We start from the raw sequence: 17,092 nt of genomic DNA on the forward strand, positions 1-17,092 counted from the left end.
CCTGTCCCCTCTGCCACAGGTGCTTCAGCAGCGCGCTAATTGCCAAAGATAGCACCATCACTTCGGTGATGGCGCTTGTCACCAGGTAATTTCAAACTTCATTACATCTCAAAGTTAGATTTGTCACCTGCCCAAAGAAAAGACTTAAAAAAGGAAAGAGAGACAGGAAAAAAATGATAAGTGGTACAATTACTGTTCCCTCTCAGGACCTTCTCAGTGTTGAAGTGCCTCTTGTCTGCACTCACAGCAGTCAAAACATCCCAGGGCAATCATATAGCAAAGAGGATGCTTTCTTCTTCTTCTTCTTCTTCTTCTTCTTCTTCTTCTTCTTCTTCTTCTTCTTCTTCTTCTTCTTCTTCTTCTTCTTCTTCTTCTTCTTCTTCTTCTTCTTCTTCTTCTTCTTCTTCTTCTTCTTCTTCTTCTTCTTCTTCTTCTTCTTCTTCTTCTTCTTCTTCTTCTTCTTCTTCTTCTTCTTCTTCTTCTTCTTCTTCTTCTTCTTCTTCTTCTTCTTCTTCTTCTTCTTCTTCTTCTTCTTCTTCCTCTTCCTCTTCTTCTTCACCCCTTCAGATGGATGGCATCCGAGGCAATTGCATATGCCGCCTATGCCCAGAACTTGCCCTGCCAGCCAAAACACAAGTCCTTGAAACAGATGGGAGAAGACGTACTTTCCCCACTTTTTGTGGATGCTAATCTACTATCTCATAAACTGAAAGCAGGTATAGAACAGGGCTACAAATATGATTGAGGGTATTCCCATTGGTAAAAACATAAAAACATCTGGGAGATAAACAATTGCTAAAATAAATAAAAATAAGAATAAAAATTAGACAGATGCAAAAGATTCAGCATGTGAAAAACATACTTTTGTTAACTTCAATAAGCAGTATTCCCTTAAGACTCTTATTGTGAAATAGCTCTTTACCTCTTTTAAAGTTAACTTAATCTTCGTGAAACTCATACATTCTGCGGCATGAGAGCCCATGTAATGAAATCACTGGAGCTGTAAGTTATGATTCACAAAGCAGTCATGGACAGTCACGTGGATGTGTGGAGAATGTGGGGGCATTTGGGGACTCGCCTTGAAGTCAATAGCAGTGAAGGGTGGAGGGAGGGAGAGAGAGAGAGAAAGAGAGAGAGAGAGAGGAGAGAGAGAGAGAGAGAGAGAGAGAGAGGGAGGGGAGAGAGAGAGAGACAGGTCTGAAACTCCCAAGAGAGAGGGGAACTGAATACAGAAGTGCATTCTCAGACAAAATTCCCAAATATTTAATGTTCCAAGTATACTTTAGTCAGAAATCACAGTTAATAATGGGAGTTACATGTGTTTTTTTGTCATTTCAGACATGCTAATAATTCACACAAGAATAGCTGAGAGAGGTAAGATACGAAATGAGAAAGAGAGTGTGTGCGAGTGTGTGTGAGAGAGAGAGAGAGAGCTAGAGAGAGTGAAAGAGAGAGAGGGCAATAGGAAAAGAGGGGGATTATCTGGGAGCGATGATAAAGAGGGCACACACCTCTGGCTGAAGATTGGCAGACGCCACGCTGCCCTGCGGCAGACACTTAAATCCACCCACCGATGCGACTTTCATATCTACCTGGGGCAATAAGCCAGATTCACAGCTCATCAGCTGCACAGTTAAACTGTGATAGGACTCGTAAAAACCAGGAGGTGTAAAATTACACAGAGAGCTTTGTCTGTTTTTCTTTTGTCTGAGCGATCTGCCCATCTACACATTTATTTGTCGATCCGCCTGGGCCATGCTACATTTAATCTTCAATTTCCAATAAAGCCTGTCTGCCACGCTTTTATGATTTGTAATTTGATATGAAATGTACTTAATGGCCAAACGAGGACATAGCTTAAAGATATTAAAGTAAGCAAACTATTCTGAGGCTGACAATTGTGTCTGCCCGTTCCAAAAATAACCTGCTATGAGCAAAGTGTAAAAAAATCAGACAATATTCCTTCGTTCACAAATTTTGATTACATCAGATAGCAGGGCTCCATTTGACTATACCACTTGCACTTTAATCTCAACCAAAGTTCTCGCAATTGGTCTAAGATGAGTGTGAAGAACGGTGTCGATTTCTGAAAAACAAACTTTGCAGAAGATATTCGGGAAGGAGAGTGTTGGTTACTCAGGCTGGAGTGCTGCTTCAGTATTTTGTGCTGAAAAGGGTCCAATATAAAAATAGTGACATGCACACACATAGCCTAAATAATGCTATCAAACGGCATTTATTTCTTAGTCATTGCGCATAGAGGAAGTTGCACCTGCATTGGTGTATTAAGTAAATGGACTTTATACTGCAGATTTACAAATTCCTGAAAAATATATGATCTCTCTCAGTGAAAGGGAGCAAATTAATGCACACATTGCCTTTCCTTATACATTGCTTCAGGATCACTCATAAATAGACTACATTTATTTCTAAAAGCTAAAACTAATGAGTGTTAATAAGTGTTAACATCTGCTGGGTATGAGCCAGAGTAACCTTGCTACATACATTCATATTGGGAAACAGGGAGCTGGTGCTCCCTCAAGATGGTTGTGGATTCCATGTCCACCACCAGGTGACACTGTGCTCTGAAACAGCACCTCTGGTTAACCATAAGAAGGAAGGTTACTGGTAAATATTTAATTCTTGTTTCCGAACCCCAGGTAGCATGAAAATACACATTACAGATGCATTCTCTCCTAAACCCCACTAATAATTGAGAAACTCCTCTGGTGTGAGAGGTCCCTGAAAAGAAGTTCTCCAATCCTTTGCCTTTTTAAATTAGGAAAACTCCAAAAAGTTAAAAATTGAAGGTAAGTGTGAGTAAAGGTATGCTTCTGACATCCCTATGGTCTATGTTCCAAGTGATCATTTTCTGCCCACTGCTTAGCAGGTGCTGGCATGCAAAACAAGCCTTTCAATTCACAGGGTGCTTATTCTCTCTCTCTCTTTCTCTCTCTCTTTCTCTCCCTCTCCCTCTGTGTGTGTCTGTGTGGATGCATGTGTATAAACGTGCCATGCCCTCCCTTTCATTTAAAAACAGTAGTGCACATCCCCTTGGTGGTTAGGAAAACCTGGCTCATCCATATATCATATAGCATACCCCACGTGTCACTTGTATTTTGCGCAGTTACCGACCTGACCTCCTATGTCTTGTAAATGATTGACTCAGAAAAAGGCATTTGTGCAGGTCACTACCACCTACAGACACACACTGCTTCCGCTCACCAGCAGCGGCAAATAGAATTCCCAGAATGCTCTCTGAGTCTTCAGATGGCACGTCCCGAAACGGAACAAATCCAATTTTCTCTCAATTGAAAGTAAATTGGATTTTCTTTTTAGAATTACGTTGTACAATTGCGTACGCACAGTGCTAATGCAACTCAATTACATTTGGACTTCTGCATCCCCCATGAATGCTTTGCGGTCATTAAGTGAAAAAGTGAAAAAAAAAAAATAACACATTAAATTGATTGATTTGATACACAATATAATATATGGTGGCTGTGATAAGAATTCCCCGTGGGGGTTGGTACTCTCCCTCGCTAGTCCAGATTGTAAAAGATCAGCAGTGTGTGACTCGAAATCCACCCTCATACATTTGCTTGCTGAACTTACTGGAAGTAAAAGGAAGTCTCACAAATAGAAGAGTCACTGACATAAAATCAAAGCAAAGTAAAACAAAGAGAGCGAAATGGATATTTCACGCAAGGCTTCCCATGAGTGAATTTAATATATCCCAAACCGAGAGACAGGCGCGCACAAATGAAGAAGCTACCGGAAAAGATACTTCCACACTGACCTCCTCAAAGGCAAGGAAACATTTGTGTTCTGTCCTAATTGCCTGCTGCAGGGACCGGTGCGTGAATGCAGACGGACCACATGCTCAGCTGCTTTGCCTCTCCTATGTTTTATGAATCCCAGGGAGACTAGAGCATTGGGCAGGAACACCCACAGGCTCTTTCCTCCGGCAGCTTACTGTGCCATCAGGCACAGCCTCAACTGGGACACTGTGCGATTCTACAAAAGCCATTTTCCTCCTTTGCTGAGGCTTTTAAAAACAAAAGTTGTGTTTCATATGACAGAGGCATAAATGATAAAAATAGTATTAAATAAAAAAAGTAGATGTGGGAGGAAGAGGGATGTGGACTTTGAAAAACATTCAAAGCTTTCTGTTTAGCAGCTACAGCAACTAGTTAATAATTTTATTTTGTTGTTGTTGTTTTTGTTTTTTTAACTGTAGAAACTCACTGTATCCACTAGGGGCACTGTGGTAGAGACATGTCCCAAGAGGCGGGGCTTGGGGAAGGATGGGCAAGGCGTGATAGAGGAGGTTCACTAAGCCCAGCAAAGCCTGGTTTATACACTCTAGCACTGTGTGAATTTCAAACAGGCCAATTCACGGTACTCCTAAATCCAAACTGTGACTAGGGCAATATTGATTTTCCTGCTTGGAGTGTAGTTTTTCCCAGGGATTTACAGATGTAATGCTATCCTGTAGCACAGCAAGGCCACTCTCCTCTGGGTATCTAAGCGCTTGTGAAGGAGACTGCCAAAAGAAAAAAAAAGCTGTTTTTGGAACAGCTTTTAATGGCTTTAAAGTTGGGATTTGGATCATCATCATCATCATCATCGTTACCATAATTAAACATCATCACCATCATACCCACTGTCGGCATCATTATCGCCATCATAATTAATCGTCATCAGTATCGTCCTCATCATCATCATCACCACCACCACCACCAGCACCACTGTTGATATCATCATATCACCATCATCAGAATGAATCATCATCATCATCATCATCATCATCATCATCATCATTCGCCTCACCAGGCTTAGACCCTTCATCCACCGATCCGTTGTAGACCTGCTTGCGGAACTCTGGCCGGTTGTCATTCATGTCGATGACGTAGATGTAGAGGTCAATGGGGTTCTCCACCTTGTTTCCATTCATATCCACAGCGTGGGCTCTGAGCTGCAGGATCACACACAGGCAGAACCATGCTACAGTCACACAGTCACTACATGTGGCTATATATCAGGAGACATACACTGGACAGGAATCATTCCATAAAGAGAACCTTCATTTTAAAATACATACGTAATTGTGTGTGTAATAGACCCAAGAACATGAAGCAAAATGTTCTGCTTGTCCAACATCAGCATATTTAACAATATGACACTTAGGTGTAAACTACTCTGACCTTAGTTGCAGTCAAGGAAAATGAAAGCTTGACAGAAGCCCAATGTATGTGAAGATAAACGAGCTAAAGAGATGCACGGAATACACACAGAACAAATAACCAGAAAAATAAATCACTGAAACTCCTCAAGGAAGTATAACCAAACAAGTGCTACCTGTACAACACCAAACTGCAATGTACAGATAACATCAGATACAGATAACATCAGAATACAGATAACATTTTTAATACGTTTCCAAAAATATTTCTGGAGATAGCTGGCAGGCATAGGCAGGACTGCAGCTATGAATTTTCAGCCTCAGGACAAATTATATTGGGAGCCCCCCCCCATTATATTTTGTAACAAATTAAAAACTGTTACACTCCATATCCTGGGCCCTTCTCAGGCCCAGGCCTGGCCAAAGTGTCCCAGTTCCCCGCCCCCCTGTCTGCAGCCCTGGACATAGGACAACATAATGAAGCTGAAATTTGGCCTTATACACTGTTTTTTGGATTCAGTCGACTGGCTTCCATCACAGCCGAGGCAGGCCTTTAATCCTCAAGCACGATCAATAGATAAAAAGACAAGGCTTCACAAAGACAAACTCAGACAAGCAGACAGACATTCATACAGACAAAAAAAATGTCCCAGTTTAAAGTGTCTTGAGAAAGGCTCAGAAAAACACAATCAAGGAATCCCAACATAAAAAAGAATGACAAATAGTATGATTCTGTGATGGTATTGCATGGTATTGATCAGTAAACATTTTGGCATTTTATAAGGACTAAAGTAAGGTACTCCTTGGTAAGTGTTTCTTTTTCTCCGTTGACATAAAAAGATTTCTCACAGAAATGGGAGTCTAGCAGTGAGTCGTGCTGGGAGCATTTGCAAAGGTGCTCCACTAACATTCAAGGAAGGGCAGCAGCAACTCAATGGCAAGATTATTATGACTTGAAGGTAGTCTGCTGACAGCCAACTTTACTGTGTGAAAGTTTTGTGTAAGTTGTTCTCAGCTTTCAGAAAAAAAATCTTCTTAAAGAAAGAAGTAGAAGGTCCATTAGTTTTAGGTGCTTAAATTAATCTGTCACTCGAACTGACAGGTTGCTGGGAGTTTGTGATGTTCAAAAGTCTGATTACACAAGTTTTAACTGTCTATTCACTGTGTCTGCGCTCCACAATTACTCTGTACCATGGTACAAGCGCTAGCATTACAGTGGTTTAGGGTTTTATTTGACGCATTTGCCTCTGCGGCAGAGGTTCTGCCGGCCAGAGGGAAATACTTGCTGTGTTCCAACAGCAGGGGGCAGCAGTTTGTCATTTTTCCTCATAAGGACTGCTTCCATCATTCAGCATTGAGAAATTGTAGGAATTTGGATGACTCGTCATCTTTAGAGGACTGCTTAGGTCATTTCTATTTGGGGGAAAATAAAGTCCTAGCTAATATCGGGGTGGTATCGCCTGGCATATTCATTTAAATGACAACTGAAGAGACACAAAGATATTTGTTAAAAGATATTTGTGTATGGATAGTAAAACACATTCGTGATATGTCTCTTATTTATGGATGATGATTCACACATTTGTCAATAATATACAGAGAAATCTTATTATCATATTATCATATTCTAGTGTTAAGGTAGACAGTTTGCTCTCAGACTGTAGCCTATTTATGCATTAAAAGCAAACTCAAAACCAAATGGCAAAACCAGCCTACTATACAGCCTACTATGAAGACCAACCTGGTGTGTTCTTAATATAAATGCATGTGACCAGATGGCTGTTTCTTTTCCATTAATCATTTGGTAGCAGACTGAATTGTGTGTGTACAATCCTGAAATGTCTACAAGCAGCTCTTTGTGAGTCCTCTGGTTGAAGTGTTAACAGTCAGACATGGATTTGAGCGCTCACATTTGCCACCTGGTGGTGGTTGTGCAAAAAAACAAGTAGTTCCTGTGGAAAAACAAAAAAATATGTATGCAAATTTGCCTCTGCTGGAAAGATCTCTGGCAGAAGCAGCGCCAAATGAAACCCTAAACCACTGTAGCTGTTTCCTGTCAGTTCTATTTCCAGCCTGAAGCTCTTCTCTACATACGCAGACTTGGACAGATATGGACCAATATCTGGTGAAGTAAGGGAATTTTGGAGATTGTGAGAAGATGCCAGAAAGCTAATGTTGTCATTATTAGTGCTCTTTTTGTACAAATCTTTCAGAAGAACAAAAATAACTGTATCACCTGAATGTCAAGATTCATTCATTTTGTCCTTCTTATACTCAACGCATCTGCGACTGCAAGCCCCCAAACGAATGACAGGCAGTGTATGAATCAGTGTATCCAATTCTGAACTGACAGAAAAGTGAAGTGAAAGAATTGGTAATGGCATTCAGGAATGAATCAGCAAACAAACTGAAAGAACTGAAATGACCCACTGAGTCATTCACAACCAAATCATTGAATCATTGAACTGAAGGAACTAGTAGAGTTCTTCACAAATGCAAGCCAATTTTCACAGTTAGTAGCCTCCTTCTAGTCATATAACTGCGTAGCTGTGGAATGTTTAATTTAACAATATGCACATGTTTTTCTTTTCATTTTCCACATATGGAAACTAAACAATATATGTACATTTGAATGCAGTGTACACCCCCGCATAAATATATTATTCATACTTTGCAATGCTTCAATTCATATTCATTCTTTGTCAGGAGAAACTGACAATACAGGGTTTGAAGAACAATTGCAATTTTTTGTACATAGTTATAATCACACATAAATTATAGATTTATATTTATTATATATGTATTCATTTAAATGTATTCCTATTGCCTCAACATGCCTGATGCTGATACTGAAACATTGTGTTTTCTTGATTGAAAATATAAATAATGTAGTTAGCTGTATCATTTGCATACAATAAACACTGTGAAACAATTTGCTAAATAAACTTTCGATTAAACCAGATTACACAATCTGATTATAAGATTATATATACCTGTATATATATACAAGATTATACAATCTTTTAAAATTAGCCTGTGGCAAGCCAACTAAAATTTGTCCATCAAACCTTAGTATTAGCCGTATTTGTAGTAGTAGTGTAGTAGCAGTGTTGTTGGGTGATTTGTGTAATACAATCAGATTGCAAGGCGATAATGTCATTAGCTTGAACACTGTAAATTTAACAGGAATGTGCCACATGCTTCAGGGGGAAAGAACATATAGAACCTCCAGCCAGTGATCTCTAAAAAGCAAGCCGAATGAGAAAGAAAGAAATGAAGGAGAAAGTCCCAGACGCTCACTGTAGCCTTGCAAAGAAAATCAACGATTGGTTTCAGCTCACTTCTCCGCAAATGATGCAGATGCTCTCGTGAACTTTTATTCACAGAAATTGCTTCGGCAGATCACATAAGCATCCATTTTACTTATTTTACCCACCACACACATTGTCTGAGCTTGGAGTGCACCCAAGCAAAGAGTGAGCTGATGGCTCTCTAGAGCAGTGCCAGCAATTTATCTGTCCTGCCATTAGATCCAGTAATTCAATAACATTACAAAGTTAAAGACCCTTGTGGTTTTACACAAAAAACATGCAGTTCTCAAAGCGAGCAGAAGCTGTGTACCTGTGAAAGCCGTCACCTGCTCCGGCATCCTGAGCTAGGACTGAGATAAGCAGGCGAAAGGTGTGTGTTATCTGGATTAGTCAGACCGTAAAAAAAAACCCTGTTATAAGGGAACTACAGTTTCTATTTCAGGTTGTTGAATTGTTCTCCGTAACAAAATATGCAGTGCCAAATGAGAGCAATCAAATAATATCAAATTATATCCCTCATATTAAGGTTACCTTAATATGCATCACTGTATTTCAGATCTCAGTATACAAATCCTCCCTTTGTCAAAGGTGCAATGATAATGTTGCTTCCACCACAATTTGGAATGGCCAATCATCTGCAACCACAGTCGTATACATGCATATACACAACTTGCACAGAGCAGAGTCAGAGGAAAACCTTTCATACACGCCTTTGACTGCAATGTACAGGCACCCGATTGACCTGCAGGAGTCACTAAATTACAATGCACACGGAACCCTGTCCCTGCCATTCCCTGGGCGATGCAACTGGCAAATGTGTGTCACCCTAGGAAGCTTCTGGCCACAGTCGGAGCAGGTATGGTCTGGATCCAATCTGAGGCTGTGAGGCTCATCCAGGCAACACAGTGCTGTGCCTTAACTGAATGAGCCATCCAGCAGCATAAGTGTAGCTTTCAAACTTGTATTAAGAAAAAACGTGTGAGTATTTTCTTCTTTAAGTGCACTCATCAAACCTGCCCTTCATGGATCTCACCAAATCAGCGCCCTTTGTCTTCGGTTCTGAGTCAACACCTGTGTGTTTCTCCCATCTCTACCTAGTGGTCCATCCTGCTAAATCACTGGTTCTTGATGTAGTGGAGTGTCCTGCTCTGTGCCTGTACCAATCATGCCTGGCAGTCATACAGGGTGGTACATAATGGGCCACAGTGTTTCATGTTCCACGGGACATGGGGGGCTTAGACGGTGGGTCGGCAGTGTGTCTGAAATTTACTCTAATCCACCGAGCTAGAATGAAATAACTGCACAGTTCAGCCGGTGAGACAGGAGAGAAAAGGAGCAGCAACCGGTGGAAAACAGATCGGAGGGGAACATGACCTTGCCTGCGCTTTCCTACGTTAATAGTAGACATTGCAGAAATCACAACTTGTTATTTCCAAATGGTTATCAAAAGAAATTGGTTGAAATCTGTTGTTTGGGACTGGAATTGGCCACAGACACTGCTGACAGTCCAGACCAGAACCCCTTCATTTTCTCAACTGATAAGGCCATCAGCAAATCACAGAGCGTCTCTATCACTGATGCCTTCAGCAAACTCATTTACTATTCATTTACAGAGTACTAGATTACAATCAAAGGTGGGGTTGTCCCACTGCTCCTATGGCCCAGGCAGAATTACTGCTGTATGTATTGAACTAAAACTTGCAAAGGGTCTGATAATAATCTAAATAAATCCATTACGTTACTTATATTTTACATGTTTATCATATCTGTTTATTGTGTGTATCTTTAAAAGGTGACGATGTAAGCAAACATCAATGCTTTTACAGTATCTGATATACCCCTACTGTACAGCACAATAAAGCCCCTTTATGACTGACAGCCTTGATTCATGTCTCTATGGCATCATCTTTCTGACTGACAGCACTGTGCCCTCAGCGTTGAGAAATCAGAATTCCAGCTACTCTGTCAAGGTTTCTCTCATTTTATGCATTATTTATTTCATAAGGTTTATCCAAAAAAAGACGACACCAACGCCAACACCTCAGATATCACAGGACGGTATCTATGGTATACCTGCATGTACTGAGCGATAACTGCGTGAGTACGCACTGGAGCGCAGACATTTGAACAGGTGAGGAGAAACATGGCGTCAGGAACGTGGGCCCGACTGCAGGTAGATGATCTGCGGCAGCCCGGCGGCGGCTGAGACACTCACATGGTAGGAGGACCTCTCTTCCCTGTCCAGGGGCTTGGTGACGAACATCTTTCCCGCCACAGGGTCGATGTTGTACACCTCGGTGGGCGGCTGGTCGGCTCCAGCCCCCGTGATGCTGTAGCGGATCTGGATGTCTCGGTCCTGGTCCGAGCGGATCTGGAGGGGAGAACGGCGGGAAGGGACGCTCAGCGGTTTTCCACAGACCGGTGAAGTACGGCTAACACGCGCCCTTCAGTGACAGCACTGCGCATCAAGCACCATTCACAAAGTCAATGATGTCATTTGCGGAAGAATGATTAGCACTGTAAAGGCAATGAAAATATAAATGTCCAGGACTGAATGCAGCTGGACCATCATTAGTATGAAGAGTGGATCTTTACATAAAGCATAAAATAAAGCATTCTTTTGGATGCTTTATTCATACAGCATGTAAGTGCTTATCCTTTTGCAGCATTTATCTGAGATGTCAGCACCCAATTAGGTTTTGCGGATTACTTTTTACATTTGTAAATTTGAATATGTCAAACAAACTAGCAATGAAATTCACCAGCGTCAATTAATATGATACCAAATATTAAATGTATCATTCGGATTGAAACACAAAGAGCGGCTTTCTGGCCATTTCTTCCCGAAACTTGCTCGAAACTAATTTTTGATTCTGGAAGCGGCATCGCTCAATGTCCGCTGGACGGCACATTCTCATGACTAATGCATGGATGAGATGAAACTGGGACCACGGATCCCTGTCAGGCATGGGTCCCCGCGCGGTGTGGAGATCCGCAATTCCTATCATTCATTTCCTCACAGCGAAAACACGCTCAGAGCTGATCCCGCGCTGACAAGACGCTATCAGCGCATCTGTTCACATCCATCCAGCTAGGCCTTCCACACCAAAGATAGTCTTGAAAAATGTAACGCAAACGTGATTCACACGAGGCATTGTGTGTGTGTGCATTTGGAACTATTATTCATTATTATTCATTCACGGTTAATGCTTTCATTGAATCTGAGATTCTGTTGCGTATGTTAGTACCTTTACATACAGGAGTAACTATTGTATAAGCAGAAAAATGAAACCATAATTAGAATTTTTATTAGTTTTTCTTTCTTTTGAGGGACTAAAATGAGAATGTGGGCACATCGGTAACTGTCACACTGTTGCTGACCCAATTCTGGGTCATCGTGATCAATAGGGGGAATGGCTTTATAGCACCGTGTTTTGACATTCACGGATATATCGCACAGTGCAGAAACAACACGTTCAGCAGACCCTGTTCATCCTCTCCTTTCCGACCCTAAGACAAATAATTGATGGTCTCCCAATGTGGCGGTCAAGAGAATGCCTTACACAGCAATACCGATGAATTCTACCCCCTTTTAATTTACAGAGTAAAGACAGTGGTGAAGAAAAAAAGAGGAAAAGCCCCTGGGAGAGAGATGTGTTTTTCAGCTCCCCAGAGCAATTTGGTGCTTGGAGTGCAGCTCTGAAAATGGTCCCGAGGGCTGAGTAATTGGGCCTCATTTTTAAAGACTCCATCCATTTAGCCTCTAATGGGGTCTGGAGAGTCCTGTATTATTGCCACGAGCCTGTGTCATTAGCAAGAGGACCGCACGGCTAAATGTGGAACCCTGCCTCCTACACCCTCTTTGGTTATGCAAAGTCTGTCCCCCTGAACCCAAGCTCTCAGCTCTCACATCTTCATGAGCCCCGTCTTCGCTGGGGAAACAGAAAGACGAGTCAAAGCTTGACAACCACGTGTCCCATCATTTGACAAATGATGGTGATGGATTTGTGCTTATTTAAAAAAGACCAGTGGCCTGATATGCAGTAATGCCCGGAGATTTTAAAAATAAAGAGGTACTCTAAGATTTTTATTTGCATAAGGTACATGGGCGTGCCTCTGTTAAGAGCCTTCAGACAAATAATGGGAGAGAAAAACTCAATAATAATGTGTGACACTATCTTATGATTTAAGTGCCTCAGTGATTCGAATGAATCAAATTATTCAGTTAGCAGCATCACACATTTGATGGAGAAAATGACTCAACCATGAATACTAAAGCATAAAGCAATCAATGTCACTGGTATGTAAAAAAAAAAAGTACATAATCCTCTGCCATGATGAAAGAGAGGTTAGATGCTTATATAACATCTAACCTCTTGGTTTTCCCAGTTTTGACACAGGCACATACTGTTCTGGCAAATACAGTACAGAGTACTTTTCAATAAAACAAAGCTTTTTTTAAGCATGTTTTTACTGCCTGGACATCTGTTTCAGGGTGTTCAGCCACACAAGATTTTTTATTTTTTTATTTTCGCCAATGTTTCACTTGGTTTTCCAGTCTACTTTCCAGTTTATCTACAATAATTATTTTTCTTTGAATTTTTTTTTTGGCGCTGTAAGGAGTTTTTTTAACAGAAGAGAATTAATATACGCATCCCCGGCTGCTCACAGGCAAGAGGAATAATTATACAGCCAGCTGGAAAACCGGCTTTTCCTCCCTTGCAATTTTTGTGGGTTGCAGGGCTAGAGATCATGCATAAAAATGAATTACTCCAATCTGTCAGCCGGCAAAAATTTTGCATAAAACCTTTCCGGTTAGGACATGATACCATTGCTTAATTTCCTCTCCATTCTACCCTCACTTCTTCCCTTACACACGATTTCCCCTCATCCATGTCATTTCATCAATAAAATTCCCCATTTCATGGAACCATTCCGCACATGCTCAGTGCATCTCCTAACCTGCGTTTACTTTTCAGGCTAACGGGATATCATTATGCAGTAGAGCAAATGTGCCAATGCCAGTCTTCTTCTTTCCACAACAAAAGGCGCCAACATATTTAAATCAGACTTTAACACTCAGTTGACGGACACCAAATGATTTCCTCACACCCAGATAAACGTTTGGTTTATTTTTCATTTGCATATATAGTTTTAATTACATTGATATTATTGATGAATGTTTTATGCAGTATTATTATTACCAATGCAGAAAGGTGCCCATCATTCAAAAATAAAATAAAATTTAAAAAATGCAACTAGAGTGGTGAGATTTACTTTTCTTAACTCAGCAAAGATAGACAGAGCAACAACATGTTTGTTTTTTCTTCCCCCACTCAGCCAGACAATACAGGACTTCAATTAATACAGACCACAATTAAAATGGGTGACCAGTGAAACATAACTAAAAAGACCACTTCAGCGCATACCACACATAATCTGTTTACGCAAATGAAGGTATGCCGATTATGCCCATGTCGGTTGAGAGGTGACAGATTATTTTAAAACTGGGGGAAAAACATATGCAGTGCAGTGCAGTCTGTAAGCATTTGGTCATTTATTGGACTAGTATTCTGACATTTTTATCCATCCTGTGCCCAAAACCATATTGAAGTATACTGAAAGGACTTGTATAGCTTGTTGTCAGCTTTGTTAATAAATATGCAACATTTGACCAGAAATATTGCACCAGAAATTAAAAAACTTGAATACATTCAATCCACTCTACATATATATACACATATATTTATGCATGTACGGTATGTATACATGCACGTGTGTGTGTGTATGGTAAAAATGTTTGCACACCAGGCAAAACTCTAATCAGTGCATACACAGTGTAGAACTTGTTTAGGGAAAATACATACTATATTTAAAATCAGTATTGTAAGTACAGTATAATCCAGCATACTGCACATATAGAAAGCAAATAGGGTCATACATTGACTGATCCGGCACATGGATGCCACAAAATGTCAGAAGAGCCATTGTTTCCTGCTGTTAAATATCAGAAACTATTTTATATCTTGTCTTGAAGTGTCTCTTGGAAAGGTGCTTTTTGAAATCAATAAATTCACTGAATGACAAAGCTCAGATCCTCTGAGTCATTGGTCTCCCTCTGGGCAGTGGATGATAAATCGAGTCATTTTGTGAAGTGTTAATAATAAAAGCGGATACTGCTTTTTTCTTTCATTTTTTTTTGCAAAGCTCTCTCCTTGTTAGAGATGAAGACAAACGGCGAAAGAAGCCGGGAAACAAGGAGCCACAGGCTTGTCTACGGCCTCAGACCTCACACTGGCTAAATGACCTATTTGCAGTCAGATCAGAACCGCTTCCTTCATTACTGACAACTTGTCCGCTCCCACAGGAGACCTTATCAGTGAGCTAAGCTACCTCCGTTGACGCACAGCGCACTGAATCAAATGAGGAATTATCATGCCGTTTGCCTCTCCTGGGAGAACAAGGCAGAACACTGCTGACAGAACTGAGCTGAATTAAATCCCGTCTCCTTTCCACTCTTTCATGTCAACATTACTGATTGTTTTTACTTGATTTAATTGGGGACAATGGAATAGTTTACACTTTTATACAGTAAATCACATAAATAATCGCACACCCTCCATGGACCACCACAATGCACTTTTCTAACACAACTGAACATGAAATTGTCAAAACACAGGCTTAACATATAATAACAGATTGCGATTTAAATAATTTATTTAATCCTGCAGTATGTCAAATAAAAAAACACTTGAGCGGGCATCGGAGGGCAAAGGAGTGTGTTTACAGAAGGCTTGAAGAGTAACAACAAAGCATAATTGTCACGTTTCATGTGCTGCAATGAGAAGAATCATGGATAGTACTTCATTTGCCAGGATTTCTCTTACCTCATCCCTCAGCCTGTGATTAGGAGAGAGAGAGAGAGAGAGAGAAAGAGAGAGAGATAAAGAGAGAGACGCCTGAATCTCCCAGGAGGGAACTGGGCTCACAGAGTTTTGCAGTCTTGTTGCTTTTGCTGGGGATGAAGCAAAACTCAACAGCCAAAGGGGAGAGGGAGTCTGTAAAGCTGAGCTATGTAACTGTGCACCTCAGGGAGAAGCACTCTCTCACACACGCACTCTCTCACACACACTCGTGCAAGGTCTTGAAAGCCCTTCTTGCCTCGTTTTTAAAATGGCACCCCTGGTATTAGTTTTTTTTGTTTTGTTTTGTTTGCCAAAGGCAGCATAATTGTAAGTGTGAAACATGCATGAAAGTTTTGAGAGGAAAATAATTTAGTACAATTTTGTTGTAGCTGTCAATAAATTCAACAAATTCATTTTCATCACTTGAACATTAACCTGTGTGAAAGGTTAACAAATGAAAGGTCCAAATAAATTTTGTGGAAGTGCCTGATGTTGTTTGTCATGTAATGATATCATTTATTTTTTATAAATAAAGATTTGTACTGTTCATGGAAACCCATTCTTGAGTGCATGATGAATGCAAATGTATTATTTGACTAAATTTACTTATCACCCCAAAAATTGTAGACACAATATTACATTCATTCATGATACACTGTCATATCGCCTGCGGTTAATGTACTGTACATTTAAACAAAAGTTTAGCTATTGAGCTATTGAGCTGTGCACTCCATGGAAAGTCAATATGATTGGCATATGGATATGTTTGTCAGATAGTGGATCTAATGGGAGTGCAGCCTGCACGTTAAAAAAAAAAAGAGAAAACTGCTTGCTATTTTAAATTCCCTTTTTCCCCAAACAAACCTCCAGTCATGCAGCATTCAATAATAAGTTCAGTCAACCATGAGAAAAGACAGAAGGAGTAGAAGGAAACACAAACAGATCTCCATGTTCCACCATCTCAGTGAGGCCGGGGACAGAGAGAAGGCACAGGTGCAGAGCAGATGTAAGAGCTGACGCAGGAGCAGTCTGTTTTATTGTGTCTCCTGGATCTTATGCGATGGAATGGGTGTGGCTAGCAGGCGGGGCCATATCCAGGGGTAAACAAAAGTTCTCTGAGAACCTCACGCTTCTGCCACTCTTACTTCTGAGCTCTCTGAGCAATCTCCCCCCAGCGAAAAACCATGTGACTGACAGGAGTGACATTTTACCATTACAAAACACTGAGTCAGTGCATTACCTACGCGGAGACATAATAATCAGCAGCCAGAGCTCTTGAACCACATCCTTTCTGAGAAGTCGAACAAACAGTGTCTCTCTGAATTTCTGATGCGCTGTGGCCCGGTAAGTTGGTGGAGAGAAAAGAAGCCATGAATGCAGCAGCTGTTCATTATAACATAATGTTGGGAGTGAGGAAGAGGGCCTTCTTACAGGGAAAACGGCCCTTCACCTCATCCTCCTGACTCCAACACCTGTCAAATGTGGGATCTGAATAAACCTGAAGATCATAATGAAAAGTGAAGCTATGGGAATACGCTGCTACAACTGCGTGCACGCACACGCACATGCACACACACGCACATGCACACACACGCACGCATGCACACACACACACACACACACACAGGGGACAAAATCCTCTTTCACTTTCCATAAAAAATATGATTCATGCTTTATGCTTGAGAACATGG

General features: G+C 40.9%; 1 protein-coding gene across 1 annotated transcript in view; it reads right to left on the reverse strand.

The window, feature by feature from the left end:
• LOC135237397 (cadherin-4-like) overlaps positions 1 to 17,092 on the reverse strand; it is a 218,278-nt gene that overhangs the window by 40,312 nt on the left and 160,874 nt on the right. Inside the window, exons 6-7 of the mRNA XM_064304530.1 lie at positions 10,712 to 10,867; positions 4,834 to 4,978 (exon numbers count right to left, since the gene is read on the reverse strand). Of these exons, the coding sequence (XP_064160600.1) occupies positions 4,834 to 4,978; positions 10,712 to 10,867 (301 nt within the window). The remainder of the gene's footprint in view (positions 1 to 4,833; positions 4,979 to 10,711; positions 10,868 to 17,092) is intronic.

This window comes from Anguilla rostrata, chromosome 13 (assembly GCF_018555375.3).
Source record: "Anguilla rostrata isolate EN2019 chromosome 13, ASM1855537v3, whole genome shotgun sequence".
Taxonomy (NCBI): Eukaryota; Metazoa; Chordata; class Actinopteri; order Anguilliformes; family Anguillidae; genus Anguilla; species Anguilla rostrata.